General features: G+C 42.2%; 1 protein-coding gene across 6 annotated transcripts in view; it reads left to right on the forward strand.

Moving 5' to 3' along the window:
- Positions 1-22,196, forward strand: part of CRACR2A (calcium release activated channel regulator 2A) — a 73,909-nt gene that overhangs the window by 8,069 nt on the left and 43,644 nt on the right. For 2 of the 6 annotated variants that reach the window (XM_058190433.1, XM_058190432.1), the window contains exons 2-8: positions 3,293-3,618; positions 8,317-8,537; positions 13,609-13,720; positions 15,912-16,065; positions 17,620-17,766; positions 19,368-19,458; positions 21,090-21,185. In XM_058190433.1, the coding sequence (XP_058046416.1) occupies positions 8,373-8,537; positions 13,609-13,720; positions 15,912-16,065; positions 17,620-17,766; positions 19,368-19,458; positions 21,090-21,185 (765 nt within the window). In that variant the 5' untranslated portion in view covers positions 3,293-3,618; positions 8,317-8,372. Of the gene's footprint in view, positions 1-3,292; positions 3,619-8,316; positions 8,538-13,608; positions 13,752-15,911; positions 16,066-17,619; positions 17,767-19,367; positions 19,459-21,089; positions 21,186-22,196 lie in introns of those variants that run through there. The other 4 variants (XM_058190431.1, XM_058190435.1, XM_058190434.1 and 1 more) reach the window with 3 other exon arrangements.

Here is a 22,196-nt window from a genome sequence, read left to right on the forward strand (position 1 = left end):
TGGCCTGGAACTGGCTGACCATCTCAGCCTGCTCCAGGCGCTGGTACCTGGCCTTGCACTCCCGCAGGTCTTCCCTCTACTTGGAAAGCCTATGCTTGTAATTCTCAGTGAGGTTCATTCTGCTGAGCCTCCTCCTTGGTCAGATCCAATTTGAAAACAGAGCCAGCTGTTTTGCCAACTCTTTCTCGTGGTGGCTGCTTAGCTCCAGCAACTGCTTCCTGTTGGGGCCCTAAGGAACCCAGGTGGGGAGGCGAGAAGTGGCTGGGAGGGGAGGGGCGAGTAGAGCCGGTGAGGTGCCCCTCAATATGAGTGACATGGAGTTGGCCATGCTCATCCAGTCAAATGACTACCTCGCCACACTCACCCAGCCGGTCATTAGGCAGATCATATTAGTGGTCCACAGAATTTAAAATTATGAATTTAGTGATCCCTGAGGTCCGAAAGATTGGTGACCCCTGTGCTAGATGAGAAAGATCACCCAGGTTCGATCAAGAGGCACCATTTATTCTTGAAGTGCCCTTAGATGAACTGGGTATGTCTAGTCTAACAAAGAGAAGGACTGAGGGTGACAAGATAGCAGTGTTCCAATATCTCAGGGGCTGCCCCAAAGAAGAGGGAGTCAAGCTATTCTCCAAAGCACCTGAGGGCAGGACAAGAAGCAACGGGTGGAAACTAATCAAGGAGAGAAGCAACCTAGAACTAAGGAGAAATTTCCTGACAGTGAGAGCAATTAATCAGTGGAACAACTTGCCTCCAGAAGTCATGAATGCTCCAATACTGGAGATTTTTAAGAAGAGACTCGACAGACATTTGAATGATATCAGATCTCTTGCTTGAGCAGGTGGTGGAACTGGAAGGCCTCCAGAGTCCCCGTCGGCTCTGTTGTTCTGTTACTTACTTGAGGTGAAAAGTCTTCACTCAACTTTCTATAAAATACAGTAACAGTGCTAACCTGCCAGCCAGGTGGTGAACCTCCATTCCTTAACTGGTTTACATTCCAGGTGTGTCTCCTTCTGTATACATATTGGCATATTTACAAGCTGTGCTCCTCTCTTAGGAATAGCGTGTGATGTATCTATGGTAGTTTGCTCAGGGGTTATTATGCCAGATGGTAATGCTGCTGATCCCTCTTATTTACTACTAGGTAGAGGGCTACATCATTCTTGACATGAAAGTAATTTGGGGGCACAGGAGTCCCAGAATATTATTACATTGCGTCTCCCTGCTGTCTGCTTTTGATAAGTTGATATGTGTGTGTGTCATTTAGAACTGACATTCTGTGTGCCATTAGCATTGCAGATGCAGTGTTCATGAATAGAATAGAATAGAATTCTTTATTGGCCAGGTGTGATTGGACACACAAGGACTTTGTCTCTGGTAAATATGCTCTCAGTTTATATAAAAAGACAAGATACATTTGTCAAGAATCATAAGGTACAACACTTAATTATAGTCGTAGGGAACAAATAAGCACTCAAATCATATTAGGAAACAATCAATATAAATCTTAAGGATACCAGCAACAAGGTTACAGTCATACAGTCACAAGTGGGAGGAGATGGGTGATAGGAATAATGAGAAGATTAAAAGTAATGCAGACTTAGCAACTAGTTTGACAGCGTTGAGGGAATTATTTGTTTAGCAGAGTGATGGCATTCAGGAAGAAACTGTCCTTGTGTCTAGTTGTTCTGTTGTGCAGTGCTCTTTAACGTTGTTTTGAGGGTAGGAGTTGAAACAATTTATGTCCAGGATGTGAGGGGTCTATAAATATTTTCACAGCCCTCTTTTTGATTCGTGCAGTATACAGATCCTCAATGGAAGGCAGGTTGGTAGTCACTGTTTTTTCTGCAGTTCTAATTATCCTCTGAAGTCTGTGTCTGTCTTGTTGGGTTGCAGAACCAAACCAGACAGTTATAGAGGTGCAGATGACAGACTCAATCATTCCTCTGTAGAAGTGGATCAGCAGCTCCTTGGGCAGTTTGAGCTTTCTGAATTGGCGCAGAAAGAACATTCTTTTTTGTCCTTTTTTGATGACGTTTTTGATGTTAGGTGTCCATTTTAGGTCTTGCGATAGGTAGAACCCAGAAATTTGAAGGTCTCTACTGTTGATACTGTGTTGTCTAGTATTGTGAGAGGTGGAAGTATGGAAGGGTTTCTCCTAAAGTCCACCATCATTTCTACGGTTTTGAGTGTGTTTAGTTCCAGATTGTTCTGGTTGCATCACAAGGCTAGTCGTTCGACCTCTCATCTATATGCGGATTCGTCATTGTCTCGAATGAGACCAATCACTGTTGTGTCATCTGCGAACTTCAATAGTTTAAACAATTTATGTTTCAACTCCTTAACAATTTCAACTATTTATGGATGCGAAGGGTCTGTAAATATTTTCACATCCCTCTTTTTGACTCATCTCTTTAGTCTGCTTAGAGTTTGCATGAGAGGCAATTCATTCTTTCCATGTTTGTCTCCTTTTCTTGCGTGTGTGTGTGTGTGTGTGTGTGTGTTTATAAAATTTATTTGCCTGCCATTTCGTATTCAATGAGTCTGGCTGGCCGGCTTACAACATGATGGTTTTTTTTATCTTGTCTTTTATTATTTTCTATCGTTAACTCAAGGAAGCAAAAAATAATATTTCTTTATTTGTATCCTGCTTTTCTTATTTTTGCAAACAACTCAAGGTGGCAAACATATCAAACACACCTTCCTCCTAATATTTTCCCCCCAAAAGTCAACAATCTATGAGGTGAGTCAGCCTGAGGAGAGAGAGAAGGAGTGGCCCAAAGTCACCCAGCTGGCCTTCATGGCAAAAGCAGGATTAGAATTCACCATCTCCCGCTATCTATCTGGTGATTTAGCCACTAAACCAAACTGGCCCAAATTCACATTACATCAGGGCTAGTTTTGAGGAACCCGAGATCCAAATTCTTTTCTAAATCCGCATGCCCAGAATTATCTTTCTTTCTTCTTTTTAAATTATTAATTTTATTAAATATACAATTTAAAAACATTAGACATGGTGTGACTTGTCTGTTCCATACTTTTTCTTTTGTGTAGATTACAATATAACATCGTGCATATTCCATAGATATGTTTTGTACATTTTATCACACTCCAGTTACGTACACATTCCCTTCGTATCTATTCAAATCCTGTTTACGCCTATCTAATATTTCTTATATTATTTTATATATATGCGCCCAGAATTTTCTAAGACCTCAGCCTACATAATCTCCGTCTTAATGAACGGTGTGTAAAAATCCTGATTCGGGTTCTTTTTTTTTCTTTTTCCTAGCGAACACAAAGAAGACTTAGAGTTAGAATAACTTTATTGTCACTTTAAATGTACCACTGATCGGCGTATGTGAAAATGAAATTTCGTTGCATTACATTTCAAGCTTGACAGACTCGAAATGACTGGTACGTTTCCTGTGGTTGACATGGATTTCCGCACCACCCCTATTAAACTCAACTAGGACGAGCAGATGCAAATGTCTAAACGCTACAGTAGTAAACAGTCTTGGCGCCACAGATACACAGTACTTCCTGTACAAATTTGACGGGGAAGGCCTGGCTGCACTTTCCTGATCTTGGCCACAATGCTGCATTCATTCTCATAAGGTAAAGATATAACAAACTGAATTAAACAAAGGCAACCGTTCATAGGTTGAGGTAGTCGGGTTGCCTTTGTTATCATTCTGGACCTGGTTAACCTCTTCCCTCGAGAGAAATCCAAAAGCTTTCTGCATATTTATTTTAAGACCTTTCGGAATCTACCAGATACGTGAGACTTTTAAGCCCAATAGCTGAGTACACACAAGAGGCTAATAAGTCTGCCTCTGTTTCCACTTGAGATGGTACACAACTCCTTCAGAGTCCAATCTGGGGCTTCAAAAATACCCAGATGCTTGGGAGATTATCAGTTGCTTTTAACTTGTTAGGTAAAAGGTAAAGGTTTCCCTCGCACATATGTGCTAGTCGTTGCCGACTCTAGGGGGCGGTGCTCATCTCCGTTTCAAAGCCGAAGAGCCAGCGCTGTCCAAAGACGTCTCCGTGGTCATGTGGCCGGCATGACTCAATGCCAAAGGTGCACAGAACGCTGTTACCTTCCCACCAAAGGTGGTCCCTATTTTTTCTACTTGCATTTTTACGTGCTTTTGAAACTGCTAGGTTGGCAGAAGCTGGCAGCACTAGGGTTTTGAACCACTGAGCTGCCGAACTTTCGATCAACAAGCTCAATGTCCTAGCCCCTGAGCTACCGTGTCCCTGACTTTAACTTGTTACCTGGCAGAAAAGCAGCTTCAGGAGTTGACCGCAGAAAGTTAGATCTTTGGGAGGGGATATCAAGCAGGCCAGATATCTCCAAGTTGCAATCCTTTAAAATCTATTTTTAATAGATTTCAGGCGAAGTGGGCAACTTTTATGGTATACAAGTACACACTTGTATTGTGATGTGTGGAAAGCACGCGGAGGGCAACTATTGGTGGAGTCCACAGCTTTGTTCTCCTCCGACCCACCAAACAGCAGGAGGGGGAAAAAAAATACTGATTATTCTCTTGGCTTTGGAAACCACGCCCTTTGCGGAACAGATCAAGGATCTGGGCCGGCTTAGCTTGCTAAAGGGAAGACACGAAGAAGCCCTGTGATTGGAGTCTGCCAATCTTTAAAAGACTGCCATGCAGAGGTAGCTGTTAAAGAGAATAACAGAGTTGGAAGGGACCTTGGAGGTCTTCTAGTCCAACCCCCTGCTTAGGCAGGGAACCCTATAGCATTTTAGACAAATGGTTATCCAACATCTTAAAAACTTCCAGTGTTGGAGCATTCACAACTTCTGGAGGCAAGTTGTTCCACTGATTAATTGTTCTCATTGTCAGGAAATTTCTCCTTAGTTCTAAGTTGATTCTCTCCTTGATTAGTTTCCACCCATTGCTTCTTGTTCTACCTTCAGGTGCTTTGGAGCAGGGGTTTCCAACCTTAGTCCGTTTGGACTCTGGGAGTTGAAGTCCACAAGTCTTAAAGGGACCAAGGTTGGAGACCCCTGCTTTGGAGAATAGCCTAACTCCCTCTTCTTTGTGGCAGTCCCTCCTTTGGAAGAATATCCTTCTGGGTTCAGTTCCAAGTGGGGGAAAAGACACCGGATTCATGGATGTTGCTTGGAAAGAAGGTTTATTGATGAACAAGATCACATCACTTGGAGATCTTGGGCGAAAAAAGGGCAAAGATGCTGAGAGTGCTTGGGCTTTATGCCCTCCGTTGGGCTTTGAATTTTAGCTTGTGTTCCGATTGGTTATCAGACTCCCACGGGGCCCTGGCAGGGGTAACTTTGTAGGTTGTCTTTTGAGTCCCAGGCTTGGTGGACTCTTGCTGGGTGATGATGTAATGAAGGGGCTTTGGGCAATTCCTATTATGGCTCTGCCTGAAGGAGGTGGATCTTGATTATGTAGAATAGACTGGCCCAGGCCTTAATGGCCCATTGGGGTGTGTGTGCAGGGAGCTGCTTTGTCTTTAAAACATGTTCCTCCTCTTCTCATCCAGGGAAATATAATATTCTGCCTTTTTTAATATTTTCTAGAATATTTCATTTTTCTAGGAGAGGAGTGGATGCTAACTTCCTACACCTCAAATATTAGAAAACTGCTATCATGTTGCCCTTGGTCCTTCTTTTCACTAGACTAGACTAGCCATGCCCAGTTCCTGCAACCGTTCTTCATATATGTTTTAGCCTCCAGTCCCCTAATCATCTTCGTTGCTCTTCTCTGACCTGGTGTGTTCTCTGTTGTGCAAGGAGAAAAGGCTTGGAACCCAAGAAAGGAGATTCAAGCTGAACATGTAAGAGCTATTCAATCATGGAACGACTGCTTAGGAAACCAATGGCATCATGTGCCCACCCCCAATAGCCCTGTCTAGGTGGCTCAGTGGCTAAGACACTTTGTATTCATTTCATTTTATTTGTCAATCATAGATAACAGGTAAAAGTATAAACATAATTTGGATACATGAAAGTAAAAAGGAATATTAGGACAAGGATGGTAGGCATGCGGGTGCCCTTATGCACACCCCTTACAGACCTCTTAGGAATGGGGTGAGGTCAAATGTAGACAGTCTAAGGTTAAAGTTTTGGGGGTTTGGGGAAGGAACTACAGAGTCAGGTAGTGCATTCCAGGCATTGACCATTCTGTTACTGAAGTCACATTTTCTGCAATCGAGTTTGGAGCGGTTTACCTTGAGTTTGTATCTATTATTTGCTCGTGTATCATTGTGGTTGAAGTAGTCATTGACAGGTAGGACATTGTGGTAGATAATTTTATGTACTATGCTTAGGTCAGACTGAAGTCAGCGTCGTTCTAAGTTGTCCAAGCCGAAAATTTGGAGTCTGGTGGCATAAGGTATTTTGTTGCGAGTAGAGGAGTGAAGGACTCTTCTCGTAAAATATCTCTGGACTCCCTCGATTGTATTTATGTCTGATATGCAGTGCGGGTTCCAGACAGATGAACTGCATTCAAGAATCGGTCTAGCAAAAGTTTTGTATGCTCTAGTTAGTAGTACAATATTACCAGAGAAGAAGCTACGCAAGATTAGGTTAACAACTCTTAGTGCCTTTTTGGCAATGTTGTTACACTGAGCTTGTCGATCAGAAAGGTCGGCAGTTCAATGGTTCGAATCCCTAGTATAAGTCTCCTGCGTGAGCAGGGGTTTGGACTAGATGACCTCCAAGGTCCCTTCCAACTCTCTTACTGTTACTGACTGGATGGTTGTATTGCATTTAGAAACATTTGGCAAGAAACGTTGGTTCTTAATTTTCATGTAGCTTTTCAATTTTTTTTAATAAAGATTCTGAGATGATGCAGTGTAACAATTCTGTTGCTGAGAGCTGGCATAAGGCAACATATTATTATTATTTTTTTAGCTAAAATAAAATGTTTATGGTGGCAAAATAACTAGAAACGTCTCTCCTTAAATCAATGATATTGAGAGATTTGTGGAAAATAGCTGTGGTGTGGGGGGAAAAAATAACTTCCTTGCAAATTATAGAACAAATCTTTTAATTAAGGAATATTTTATACCAATCTGATTTCTAATTTTTAAGCGCATCAGCAAGTTATTGTCTAATAGATTATCCTCATTTATTGAACTGTTGCTGAGCACGGGGTGCATTTTTAGTGCCAGCTATGGATCTCCCCAACAGTCTTCTACTTAAGCTCTCATTTCGCTAGCTTGGTGCATTGGCAGAAGAACAGCAAAGAAATCACTTTCAGTTGGCATTGATGATATGATGGCATGATGTAGCTTGCCCCAGAAAACGAGACAAGAAACAATGGATGGAAACTAATCAAGCAACCTGAAGGAATTAAGGAGAAATTTCCTAACAGTGAGGACAATTAACCAGTGGAACAGCTTGCTTCCAGAAATTGTGGGTGCTCCAAGACTGGAAGTTTTTAAGAAGAGATTGGACAACCATTTAGACTAGATTAGATTAGATTAGATTAGATTAGATTAGATTAGATTAGATTAGATTAGATTAGATTAGAGTAGAGTAGAGTAGAATAGCATAGCATAGCATAGCATAGCACAGCACAGCACAGCACAGCACAGCACAGCACAGCACAGCACAGCACAGCACAGCACAGCACAGAACAGAACAGAACAGAACAGAATAGAATAACAGAGTTGGAAGGGACCTTGGAGGTCTTCTAGTCCAATCCCCTGCTTAGGCAGGAAATTCTACACCACTTCAGACAAATGGTTATCTAATCTCTTCTTAAAAACTTCCAGTGTTGGAGCATTCACACCTTCTGGAGGCAAGTAGTTCCACTCATTAATTGTTCTAACTGTCAGGAAATTTCTCCTTAGTTCTAGATTGCTTCTCTCCTTGATTAGTTTCCACCCGTTGCTTCTTGTCCTGCCCTCAGATGCTATGGAGAATAGCTTGACTCTCTCTTCTTTGTGGCAGCCCCTGAGATATTTGTCTTAAATGGGTGTCCTGCTTGAGGCAGGGGTTGGACTAGAAGACCTCCAAGGTCCCTTCCAGCTCTGTTCTGATTGACTGATTTAATTTTTAATGCTTAGTGCTCTACATCCCCAAGGTGTTTTTTTTGGGGTTTGGTGAACAACACATTCAGCACATCCTTATAAAATAAATAAAACAACAATGTTAACTCGCCTAGCTTAATGAGAATGTCAAACAGGCTGTATGTTTACTTTTTAGGCAGTTCTTTGGTACTTCAGAAACTATTTGTAGGAGTGGTTGCAAAAATAATTTCTCACAAAGGTTCCTCAATGCAAGACTCCTAATCTGTTCTCCGTTCTTTTGGTGTTCAGCTCACGGGCTGCGTTTTGAGACTAACAAAATGGCAACTTCATGAAAACCTGTGAAGATGGACAGATGGAAAACGCGTGTGGCTCAGCTTCAGGAAGATCCTGAGAGCAGCACAGTAGAAGGTGACTCGGGAAGCCAACTGGATGTGTTAGCCAAAGCGCACGAATTCTTCCAGATCTGCGATGTAGAAGGGAAAGGGTTTATTGCTCGCCATGACATGCAGGTAAATCCCAAAAAGTAGATTTATATCAGTATTTCATTCCTTTCTCCAGGAACCCTGTTTTTCTTTCTTTCTTTCTTTCTTATTTATTTATTAATAGATGTCAAAACTATTTAACACCACTGATAATACATCTATCATTCAAAACGATCTTGATCATCTAACTGCTTGGTCTAAAAATTGGCAGCTCCAAATTTCATCCAGCAAATGCTCAGTCTTACATATAGGAAAAAAGAACCCAAACACTAAGTACATACTAGATGGACATTACCTTACTGACGACCCCCATCCCGTTAAAGACCTTGGAGTTTTCATGTCAAATGATCTAAGTGCCAAAGCCCACTGCAACTACATAGCAAAAAAAGCTCTAAGAGTTGTAAACCTAATCTTGCGTAGCTTCTTTTCCAAAAACACCACACTACTAACCAGAGCATATAAAACATTTGCTAGACCAATTCTAGAATACAGCTCACCTGTTTGGAACCCTCACCACATCTCTGACATCAATACAATTGAACGTGTCCAGAAATATTTTACAAGAAGAGTTCTCCATTCCTCTGAAAACAATAAAATACCTTATCCCACCAGACTTGAAATCCTAGGCTTAGAAAACTTGGAACTCCGTCACCTTCGACAAGACCTAAGTTTAACTCACAGAATCATCTATTGTAATGTCCTTCCTGTTAAAGACTACTTCAGCTTTAATTGCAATAATACTAGAGCAACTAATAGATTTAAACTTAATGTCAACCGCTTTAATCTAGATTGCAGAAAATATGACTTCTGTAACAGAATCATCAGTGCTTGGAATACTTTACCTGACTCTGTGGTCTCTTCCCATAATCCTAAAAGCTTTAACCAAAAACTTTCTACTATTGACCTCACCCCATTCCTAAGAGGACCATAAGGGGCGTGCATAAGCGCACAAACGTGCCTACCGTTCCTGTCCTATTGTTTTTCTTTTCTTCTTCCTATATATATATATATATGCTTACACCTCCTAATATTTACTCATATATGTGTTATATACTATATAATCTTTTTGTATGATACGTACAAATATTGTTGTGACAAAATAAATAAATAAATAAATAAATAAATAAATAAATAAATAAATAAATAAATAAATCTCTCCTGTTTGAAGTTATAGTTGGGAGCCGGCAAGAATGAATAGCATTTTTATTCTCACACTTTAAAAAAAACAACAACTATTAATCATGTCCAATTCTTGGAGATTGCCTGGATGTGTCCCCTGCAGTTCACTTGGCAAGGTATACTTCCAGAAATATTTTGCTATTGCCTCCTTCCTAGGGTTGAGGGAAAGTGACTGGCCCAAGGTCACCCGGCTGGCTTTGTGCCTAAAGTGGGATTAGAAGTCGCAGTCTTCCAGTTTCTAAGCCTAATACCTTAATCATCGCACCAAACTGGCTCCACCGCTTTATTACTTGGCTGTAAATTAGTTCAACACAAGAAAGATAACACACACACAGGATGAAGGATGTAAACCTGGCAGAAAGTCCCTTATGAGTATTGGCTTATGTATTGTTTAAGAAGGGACGCAGTGGCTCAGTGGCTAAGACGCTGAGCTTGCCGATTGAAAGGTCGGCAGTTCAGCGGTTCGAATCCCTAGTGCCGCATAACGGGGTGAGCTTCTGTTACTTGTCCCAGTTTCTGCCAACCTAGCAGTTTGAAAGCACATAAAAAAGGCAAGTAGAAAAATAGAGACCACCTTTGGTGGGAAGGAAACAGCGTTCCGTGTGCCTTTGGCGTTTAGTCATGCCTGCCACATGACCACGGAGACGTCTTCAGACAGTGCTGGCTCTTTGGCTTTGAAACGGAGATGAGCACTGCCCCCCACACCCGAGTCAGGAACGACTAACACATGTGTGTGAGGGCAACCTTTACTTTTTATTGTTTAAGAGCGTCCCGATGAGTAGGTCTGTAGTGAGGGCCGAGTAGGGAATTTTAGGATCATTAGACCTGTGTTAAAGGTCCTGGGACAATGGACCTCATGGGAGTTAATTTTAAGATTAGAAGCCAGTGATAAGGATCCAGAAGATTTAGGAATATAGAAGCAAGCAGATCAGGAAGCAGAAAGGCTGTTTACAGAAAGGGGATAGAATTGATGCCCTTTCCTTAGGAGGAGTCACAAGGATCTTTGCAAATCTTAAGGGATAAAGATAGATTCATTCATTCATTCATTCATTCATTCATTATAGCTACCCAATGTTTCATTATTATAACTATAGTAGTGGCCAAAATTCTGGAAACCTTTTGGGAAAAGTGTATTTTTGAGGTTTGAGGGCTAATAACACAACTTTTTTTAAAATTTAATTTCATTTTGTCACAACAGTATACACAAACATCGACATAAAAAAACAACACATTATAAAAGAAAAAAAATATATAAGTAAAAGTATGCAACAGCTATATTAATTTGATATAATGAAGGGAACAATTGGACAGGAACGGTAGGCACTTTTGTGCTCTTATGGACGCCCCTTATTTTTTGGGGAGGAGTTTCAAGATAATCCTATTCCACTGCTGGAATGGCCTGGGAACAGCTCAGACCTTCACCCAATTGAAAATCTATGGAGCTGACTAAAGAACCGTGTTAGTCAGTAGTGACCCAGCAATAAAACCCAGTTAATAGAAGCCATCATTCAATCTTGGTTTCACATAATAACAGCTGCAGAACTAAAGGACTTGGTTCACTCCATGGGAAGATGTTGTAATTCGTGCTAAAGGTTACCCAACTAAGTATTAACTGACATGGTGATAATTTTTGTATATCTCGTTTTTTCTATAGTGATCATTTTTGTATATGTCGTTTTTTCTGTGTTTCACTTTTCTTCTTTATACTGTAACTGCTATTCTAATAACAAATCCTTCATCAACATTATTGAATTACATTCTTGATTAAATTATCTTTCCATCGATATATAATTTTATGGTACTACTCCAAAAAGTTATTATTGGTATTATCAGCTAGTTTTAGAAAATACACTTTTCCCAAAAGGTTTCCACAATTTTGGCCACTACTGTTGAAGGACTGTCTTATGGTGGAGCTTAGAATCAATGTTCTTTATAGAACAAATGTCTAGGATCCTCTAAATTAGGTCTCTACTAGCCAAAGGATAAATCACCATGACAAGAATGTGAAGCCCAATCCGTATTAAAAGGAGGAGAATGACCAAAAGTGTTGAGAAATCACAGGCGGTCCTCGACTTTATTTATTTATTTATTTATTTATTTAATCAAATTTTTATACCGCCCTATCTCCCGAAGGACTCAGGGCGGTTTACAGCCCAATAAAAATACAAATATAATGCAAAATAAAAACTAATTAAAAAACTTATTTAAATAGGCCAAAATTTAAAATTACGATTAAAATGATAAAACCCCATTAAAATTAAATTTAAAATTGAAATTCTAGTTCAGTCCTGTACAAATAAATAGATGTGTTTTAAGCTTGCGGCGGAAGGTTCAAAGGTCAGGAAGTTGACGAAGTCCTGGGGTAAGTCCTGAGGTAAGTCCTGACTTACGACCATAATGGACCCCCAACATTTCTGTTGCTAAATGAGACAGTTAAGTGAATGTTGCCCTGTTTTATGACCTCTCTTGCCACGGTTCTTAAGTGGATCACTGCAGTTATTAAGTTAGTAACATGGCGGTAAAATGAATCTGGCTTCCCCATTGACTTTGTTTGTCAGAAGCTCTCAAAAGGTATTCGCATGATCCGGGGAGACTGAAACCGTCATAAATGCGAGTCAGTTGTGAAGCGTCTGAATTTTGATCATGTGACCATGAGGATGCTATAATGGTCTTGAGCAGTGGTGGGGTTCACATTTTGTTACCACCGGTTCGCCGCGCGCGTGCTCACTTTGTCAGTTTTGGAAGGCAATTTTTTTTTTTTGCTTCTTAACCGCCACATATTTTAGCTGAGGAAGTTGGGAGGGGGTTGTTGTTGGAGCAGTAGAAAGTTAGTCATAACAACATTCCGTATTCAAGGACTTTTGCCTGCGTCTGATGTAGACTGCCTGAAGATTGTATCCAATTGAGCGTGAAGAGTTGATTGGACAATGTGATGAACTTGTGGGTGTGGGGCAGGGCTGCGAACTGTCAACTGGGTGTGGAAAACCTGGAAGATTTCAGTTTCGGGTTTTCCCAGCTGTACCAACATGACATCTCTAATAAATTGGAAATTTGGGGAACTTCAAGCCTCAGAGCTTTATTTCGTTGGGGGTATTCCTTGGAACCCTGACACACTTCACGCAATTGCCTTCTACACATGCGCCCGGCCTTTCGCACATGTGCTTTGCTTGCGCGTGCAACCTTTCGTGCATGCGCCCGGCCTCAAAAACGTGCCTAAATAGGATGGCATAGATGCCATAGGATGGCGTGTGGCGGGGCCCACCTGCGATTTCCGCTACCGGTTCGCCTGAACCGCTCCAAACCGGCTGAATACCGTCTCTGGTCATGAGTGTGAAAAATGGTCATATGGCACTTTTTTTCAGTGACATCGTAATTTTGATCAGTCACTAAACAAATTGTTGTAAGTAGAGGACTCCCTGTACTCTACTTACAGGAATGGTCCTTTATCACATCTGCAGAATTTTGTGTCACTGATGGCTATTTAAATTTAGGCATTGCATGGGTTCCAAATTTCTTGGCGCTTTAGTAACTCTCTCTGAATCCAGACATTATCTTAGTAAGACACGGGGCGAAATCCTCATGCGTCAATGAGGCTTATTCCTTACTAGATAGTTGCAATCTCACTGGGTAAAAAGAAAAGCAATCTTCCATTCACCAAGAGGTGGGATTCACTTACCTTTCCTACCGGTTCAGAAATGTGACTGCGCATGCTCAATAGTCACGCATTATGTCTGGGTGGGTGGGCGGAGCCTCCTGCAGCCACTGCTACCGGTTCACACGATCCGGACAGAACCGGTTGAATCCCACCACTGCATTCACCTAAAATTATTTGTGCTTTTTGTTTTCAAGATCTTTTCAAAATTAACCTTTTAATTCACACGTAACGCCTGTGTAACCGAGGAAAACATTGTCATTTTAGAGGCTCCATGGTGAGTTACCGCTTGTCCCCGAAGAGCTGGAGAAAGTATTTGACACTCTGGATGCAGATGGCAATGGCTCTCTTACTCTAGAAGAATTCACCACCGGATTCAGTGAGTTCTCCGTCCACATCGTGCTTTAGAAGTAATTCCGCTAACTTTCAATTCCTATTTTAGTGGTTCCTTTTATGTGTTCATTTATATTATTTGATTTCTCATCTGCCCGCAGCATAACTTGATCTAGAGGAAAGCCAATAGCAATAACACTTAGACTTATATACCAGTTCACGGTGCTTTTTACAGCCCTCTTTAAGCGGTTTACAGAGTCAGCCTCTTGCCCCCAACGATCTGGGTCTTCATTTTACCCACCTCGGAAGGATGGAAGGCTGAGCCAACCTTGAACCAGTTAGAATCAAACTGCTGGCAGTGGGCAGAATTAGCCTGCAGTAGTGCATTCTGACCACTGTGCCACAAGGAATAAGAATGAGGAAGGAAAGGAAGGGAGGGAGGGAGGGAGGGAGGGAGGGAGAAAGGAAGGAAGGAAGGAAGGAAGGAATAGGAATAGGAATAGGAATAAAACTTAGACTTATATACCGCTTCACAGGGCTTTTACAGCCCTCTCTAAGCGGTTTACAGAGTCAGCATATTGCCCTCAACAATCTGGGTCCTCATTTTACCCACCTCGGAAGGATGGAAGCCTGAGTCAACCTTCAGCCTGGTGAGATTCGAACTGTCGAACTGCTGGCAGCCGGCAGTCAGCAGAAGTAGCCTGCAGTTCTGTACTCTAACCACTGCGCCACCGCAGCTCATGGGATCCTTTAATTGGGACATCCCTTGCTTTGGGTTGCTCCGTTGATTCATTGTTCTCACTGTCAGGCAATTTCTCCTTACTTCTTCAAGGTTGGATCTCTCTTTAAGATGTTTCCACCCATTACTTCTTGCCCTCTGGTGCATTGGAGAATAAGTTGACCCCCACCCTGTCTCTGTGACAGCCCCTCAAGTACTGGAAGACAGCCATTACGTTCCCCCCTAATCCTTCTCTTCGATAGGCTAAGCTTACCTAGTTCGTTCATTCGTTGTACAATTCTATTTACTTACCCCATTTAATACTCTGTGTGGCTTCAGTTCCTTCCTATATCCTGGATCAGGAGTCTCCAACCTTGGTCCCTTTAAGACTTGTGGACTTCAACTCCCAGAGTCCCTCAGCCAGCGCAGCTGGCTGAGGAACTCTGGGAGTTGAAGTCCACAAGTCTTAAAGGGACCAAGGTTGGAGACCCCTGTCCTGGATGACTAAGCTTCAGTTGGGAAGGCTTAGTTTTCTTTTTTAAGTTGCTTTTCTCAGAAGAAATCCCAAAGAATAGAATAGAATAGAATAGAATTTATTGGTCAAGTGTGATTGGACACACAAGGAATTTGTTTTGGTACATATGCTCTCAGTGTACATAAAAGAAAAAAAATACCTTCATCAAAGGTACAACATTTACAACACAAATGATGGTCATAGGTTGCAATTTAACCCTTAATGATAGCAACAAAAAGTTACAGTCATACAGTCATAAGTGGAAAGAGATTGGTGATGAAAACAATGAGAAGATTAATAGTAGTGTAGATTTAGTAAATAGTTTGAGAAAAGTTTTCAGCAGTGTCCTCCTTTGCTCTCCAAGGGCAGATGCTCACCTTAATAAAGGGGTGTCACTACTGTTGTTAAGTGAGTTTTGTCCCGTTTCACAGGTAGTCCTCAACTTCTGACCACAACCGAGCCCAAAATGTATGTTGTTAAGTCAGAAATTTGTTAAGTGAGCTCTGCCCCATTTTACGACTTTTCTTGTTTGAGGGAACCACTGCAGTTGTTAAAATGGCACCGTTGTTAAGTGAACTTGGCTTCCCCATGGATTTTGCTTTCACAAGTTCACAAAAGGCGATCACATGACCCCGGGACACTGCGACCGTCATAAATATGAATCAGTTGCCAAGCATCTGGATTTTGATCACGTGGCCATGGGGGGCGAGATGCTGCAATGGTCGTAAACATGAAACCATCATAACTTTCAGGGCTGTTGTAACTTTGAAGAGATATTAAACGAACTGTTGTAAGTCAGGCATTACCTCGAAACAATTTCTAGAATTTTAATCCTCTTCTGTTGTAATCTTTATCAGAAAATGACACATTTTTTTTTTCTCCTTCCAGATTACAGGGGCTAATTTAATGCGATTTATTTTTCACGGAATTTACAACTAGATTCGGTTTCCATTTGTTGCAAACGCCCCCAAGGGCCAATAAAATCACATCTTTTAAAACCCGCAGGCCAGTTTTTGTCGGGGAGGAAGGAAAACTTTGCTGAGGTCCGTGAAACTGACTTTCATCCTAAATCGAAAGAAAGCGTCGCAGCAGGAAATGAAGAAGACGACCAGTTTTCAAATCTCATGGTACAACTTGGAGCCGAGAATATCTTGAAGGAGTAAGTATGGCCCTTGAAACAGGGGTGAAATGCTCCCGGTTTGGACCGGATTGCCCGATCCAGTAGCGATGCTGGCGGGTGGTTCGGAGAACTGGTAGCAAAAATCCCTGCCCACCCCCCATGCCCAGCTGAGCCGCGCGATTATCAGAGGTTGTTTTTTTTTATTTTTAAAAGCATTTTTCCTTCCGCTGGGAAAATGCTTTTAAAAGTTAAAAAAAAGCCTCTGATGATCACGTGGCTCATCTGGGCTCGTCAGAACCCTTTAAAAGCTTTTTTTCCTCTGGCGATCCCAGCTGAGTTGCCTGATCATTACAGGCTTTTAAAAGCATTTTTTAACAACCTCTTCGGCCAAAGAGGTTGTAGAAAAAAATGCTTTTAAAAGTAAAAAATAAAAAAAGGTTGGCCACGCCTACCCAGTCACATTACCCCTCCCACCAAGCTACGCCCACAGAACCGGTAGTAACAAATTTTACATTTCACCCCTGCCCTGGATCAATGGAGAGGCAGAAGAAGCACAGACACTCCATCCTTCCGGTTTGTGCTATGTCGGCCTGGAAAAAGGTCAGATGTACGAATGCTGTTATATATCATGGTTGAAAAAATATACCCACCTGTGCAAGAAAACCCAGTTCCAGATTGTTGTTGTTATTATTATTATTAGTTTAAAATATCATTGGGGAAAAAAATATTTATAATTTTCACCTGGCAATAGTAGTAGCCTTTACATGACCACCAAGCCACGCCTACCAAATAAGCCACATCCACAGAACCGGTAGTAAAAAAATTTGGAACCCACCCCTAGTCGGCTCCCTAGATTTTCAATTGGGTGAAGAACTGGGCTATTCCCAGGCCATTCCAGCAGTGAAATAGGATTATCTTGAAACTCGCCCCCAAAATGTGGTTTTATTAGCCATCAAACCTCAAAAATACACTTTCCCCAAAAGGTTTCCACAATTTTGGCCACTACTGTATTTTCCAGTCTCCCAAGAGCAGATCCAAAATGAGTTTCTGTGGTTCTCTTATTTTATTCTCCCCTTTTGTCATCTGCTCTGCGGCCCAACTGGAATTCTGTTTCAGTTTTCCAGAGTGGAAAACAGAATTCTCGAGAATGTTTTGGCAATTGCTTTCCATTTGCTGCACTCAAGTAATGAGTGGGAACACAATTAACCAGTGGGGACCAGCTGGCCTCCAGAAGTTGTAGGCGCCCCATCACTGGCGGTTTTGGGCTCAGTTACGGTTGTAAGTCAAAAACTACCTGGATTTACTTTGATAAGATTTTTAATCTAATTTTTATTCTCTGTTCGCTGCCTGCAGTCATAGTCAAGTTTAAGATGAAAGACCACGTAAGCTCAATAAATAAATGAAATCAGAATTGGGGGGGAAAAAAAAGGAAAGGAAAGGAAAAAAACCGCTGATTCTTTCATCTATCCTCAGGATTCTTACTTTATGGTACCAGAATGCTAAAATTATACTTTCTACTGAAACCTCTGAGAATTAGATCCTAACCTGCATTTTTTCTTCTTTTTTCTTTCTTTTTTCCCACTCTCCCCCCAGTGAAGATGACGTGAAGAAACTCTGGCTGCACCTGAGGATACATGAGCCTCACCTGCTTTCCAATTTCGAAGAATTCCTGGCAAAAATCTTCTCTCAGCTCCACGAAGCTGACGATGAAAAGAACACCTTGGAGTGCGCCCTACAAAAGTAAATTCATCTTTTGTGACGGCTTTCTCAGGGGATTCACTTCCCGTTTCTTTCATCGGGGATTCGCTTGGGGCAGAAACTCCCGGTGAATGCGTAACACACGTCGAAAGCGACAGCAAGCAGGTTTGATGGGATCCATGCGAGGTTTTTGGCCCCGCGAGTATAATATCCATCCCATTAACTCCTCGTAAAACCCGCATCTAGTTAGATAGATAGATAAAATTCTTTATTGGCCAAGTGTGATTGGACACACAAGGAATTTGTCTTTGGTGCATATGCTGTCGGTGTACGTAAAAAGACAAGATACACTCGTCAAGAATCATAAGGTACAACACAGTGGTAAAATCCAAATTTTTTTACTACCGGTATTGTGGCCGTGGCTTGGTGGCCGTGGTGTGGCTTGGTGGGCGTGGCTTGGTGGGTGTGGCAGGGGAAGGATACTGCAAAATCCCCATTCCCACCCAACTCCAGGGAAAGGATACTGCAAAATCCCCATTCCCATCCCACTCTGGGGCCAGCCAGGGATGGTATTTGCTGGTTCTCTGAACTACTCAAAATTTCCGCTACCGGTTCTCCAGAACCTGTCAGAACCTGCTGGATTTCACCCCTGGTACAACACTTAATGATAGTCATAGGGTACAAATAAGCAACTGAATCATACTAGGAAACAATCAATATAAATCGTAAGGATACAAGCAACAAAGTTACAGTCATACAGTCATAAGTGGGAGGAAATGGGTGATGGGAACGATGAGAAGATTAATAGAAGTGCAGATTTAGTGAATAGTTTGACAGTGTTGAGGGAATTATTTGTTTAGCAGAGTGATGGCGTTCGGGGAAAAACTGTCCTTGTGGCTAGTTGTTCTGATGTGCAGTGCTCTATAGCATCGTTTTGAGGATAGGAGTTGAAACAGTTTATCTCCATGATGTGAGGGGTCTGTAAATATTTTCACAGCCCTCTTTTTGACTCGTGCAGTATGCAGGTCCTCAATGGAAGGCAGGTGGTAGCCATTGTTTTTTCTGCAGTTCTAATTATCCTCTAAAGTCTGTGTCTGTCTTGTTGGGTTGCAGAACCAAACCAGACCGTTAGAGAGGTGCAGATGACAGATGGCATGTAGGATGTACTGATAGTCCTCGATTTACGGCCGCAATTGAGTCCCAACATTTGTGTTGCTATAGCGAGACAGTTATTAAGTGAATTTTGCTTCGTTTTACAACCTTTCTTGCCATAGTTATTAAGAGAATCACTGTAGCTTATGAGTTAGTAACACAGTTGTTATGTGAATCTGGCGAACACAAAGTCACTTTTTTCAGTTGTAACTTTGTTGTAATGTTGTAACGCTGTTGTGACTTTGAACGGTCACTAAACGAGCTGTTGTAACTTGAGGACTACCTGTACTGAAATGTTCCTGAGCACGACTTGCAAAGCAGCTGTAGATTTATCTGGTACATTTGCCTGCCTATCCACGCTGAACTTTCTCTCAGAAACATGATTATACGGTTTCTCGTCTCTCTTTTTTTTGCTGGTGACTGTTTTTTTTTTGTGGCTGGTGCTCCAACCGAGATGTAATTTATTGTATTTTTAAAAAATCCCATATCAGCAAAATGTCTGCCTACGATGATGAAATCCAGCATCTGTATGAAGAAATGGAGCAGCAGATCAAAACCGAGAAAGAAAAAGTCGTTTTGGAGGCAAGTGTTCTTTTAATATGGGCAGCGGTGGGCTGCAACCCGTTTAACAACTGGTTCTGTGAGAGAGTGCTCTGAGTGCGCACACGGGCTACACGCGCCTAACACACTTGCGCGCAGCATTCAAAATACAGCAATTTGAAGCTCAGCTGGTTACCTTCTAAGGCAGCCCCTTAGGTAGAACACTGGAGGCGGGAAAATTAGCTATGCTGTGCGAATCAACTGAGCCAGAAAGAAGGAAATATAGAACAGGATAGCGTGGGTGCAGGTGGGCGGGGCCATCTGATAGTCGGAACTACCGGTTCGCCCGAACCGGTCTGAACCAGCAGCAGCCCATCACTGACTATGGGTGTGAAAGGATGTAGAATATGACTGCAGAATTATTCTCACACTATAATAGTAAAATAAACTATAGCGCCTAGCATTGGATCATGTAATTTAAGAATTAAAATTCTAACGCCATTCCTTTTGTCTTTAAATCCTATCACTTACCAGACTCTCCTTTCTGGGCATCATCATATTCTGCCTTTCTTGATCCATTCTAGTTAACAATACGGATGGTCCTCAGTTTATGACTAATGGAATCTGCCCACGACAGTTGCCAGTCAAGATGGTCATAAAGCAGGCCGTCCCATAACCATCCTGATTTTACAAGCTTTTTTTTTTTTTTTAATGGAGCTTGTTAAGCTTGTTAAGCTCCATTGTTCATTATGGGGGAATTTCTTGGGGGCCAAAAGTTGGAAGTAAACAGTGGCTTTCGATAAAAATGTAACTCGTGGCTGCAGGACACCACAAGCAGCTATCAATGCGAACTGATTCTTGAGCCCCCCCAAATGCGGCCGTGTGACTGTGGGGGGAGAGGGGGGGATGTGTATCATAACTGGATCATAACTACCATTTGGTGGTCCGTTGTCACTTAAAAATGATGTTAAGCAAACTGTGATGATCCAGGACAGGGGTCTGCAAACTTGGCTCTTTTAAGACTTGTGGACTTCAACTCCCAGCTTTGCTGGCTGAGGAACTCTGGGAGTTGAAGTCCACAAGTCTTAAAAGAGCCAAGTTTGCAGACCCCCTGATCCAGGACACACAGCACAGAGGCAACACAATCAGCTGACAGTTCAAATCACCCATTTGATTGCTCCAAGTTTCCCCAAACGCTCCTACGTTACGGCAAGTCCCAAAGCAAAGTGATTACACACACACACACACACACACACACCACCCCTCAAACACCCCTCTGGCTGCAAGTAGTCCAGCACAACGCTGTGAGCAAACGGCGAGTCAATGAGTCCAGGAAGTCCAAAAATGGAGCTTGCAAGGCCACACGTGCCTCCCCCAACCAGCTCTATTTTCACCGGCAGATGGTTGCAGGAGGCCATCACAGTCGAAAACGGAGTTCGGGAACCCATTTCCTCTGGCAGAGCGCTTGGGTCACCATAGCTCCCCCCCCCGACCCAAGTGATGTCATGCTGGCCACACCCACCCTGGCCACGCCCACCCCAGCCCCCCAAGCTCAAACACAACCCTGATGCGGTCCTCAAAGAAATCCAGTTTGACACCCCTGCCCCAGAGAGTGCTTTTAACTAAAACCCTCTGCTGTTGGTTTTTTTTTTTTTAATTGTCCAATTTTGCAGGGCGCTGAGAGGTTCCAGTCCCGACAGCAGGAACTGGAACAAAAACTTGTTGAAAAGGAGAAGGAATTCGAGCAACTGTCTCAGAAGCAGAAAATAGTAGGTGGAAATTATGCTGTTGTAAGAGCAGCAATTTTTTTTTTAAGTAAGTTTAGCCATACGGTGGCAGTCTGGTATATCATTTTAGCTGCACTTGTAAGAAAGCCTATTAGCTTTGAACCAAGTCTCACTGTCGCTTCAATGGTTGCTATAACCATTGGTTCCTTTATGGAAAGATGTTTATGACTGAACCAATTCATCTGTCCAGGACATTTCAGAAAACAGGAGAAATGGAAACTCTTAGTCATGCGACTTTTTATATTTAGTACTTTATTCTTCAAGTTAAATTTAATCCTCAGAAATTTTATTTTTAAACTGCTTTTTAATGTATTATTATTGTCAAGGAAAATAACCAAAAAGGAATAACACGGTAAAGAACCAAAAAACAAAACAAAACCCAACAACAATACGAGTAATAAGATAATGAACAAATTACCAATAACCAGCAGATTGAAAATATTACATGGCTAATTGCACTGGTGTCAGAAGCACTGAGCACTTACGGGTTGAAAGGATTAGCAGGTGCAGGGGTGAGTTCTACTTAACTTTACTACTGGTTTGCATCGTGCCCGCGCGCGCGCACTCCACTCGCATGCACAGAAGAGTTTTGATGACATTTGGGTCAGTGGACGGAGCCTCTCGCCAGTTTTACTACCGGTCCAAACTGGGGACAACCCACCACTGAGCAGGTGACATCACCATTGCCCAGAGGACGTCCAGTTGGGGGCTCCTTTCAGGTCCCTGGCAGGAGCTGGAGCAAAGGATGGGAGCTCAACCCTATCCAACGGCAGCACGCAGGTCTCGAACGCAGGCTTGCTAATCTCCATCCCAGCCTCCTAAAGGAGCCGTCGTGCTCCTTTATAAGGCTAATCTATTTTAATTAATCATTAACAACTTAAAGTACTACAGGTAGTCCTCAACGCTTAGTGATTGTTCAAAGCTACAACGGCCCTGAAAAAAGTGACTTACGACCCTTTTTCACACTTAACAACCATTGCAGCGTCCCCCATG

The sequence above is a fragment of the Ahaetulla prasina genome, chromosome 7, assembly GCF_028640845.1.
Source record: "Ahaetulla prasina isolate Xishuangbanna chromosome 7, ASM2864084v1, whole genome shotgun sequence".
Lineage (NCBI taxonomy): Eukaryota > Metazoa > Chordata > Lepidosauria > Squamata > Colubridae > Ahaetulla > Ahaetulla prasina.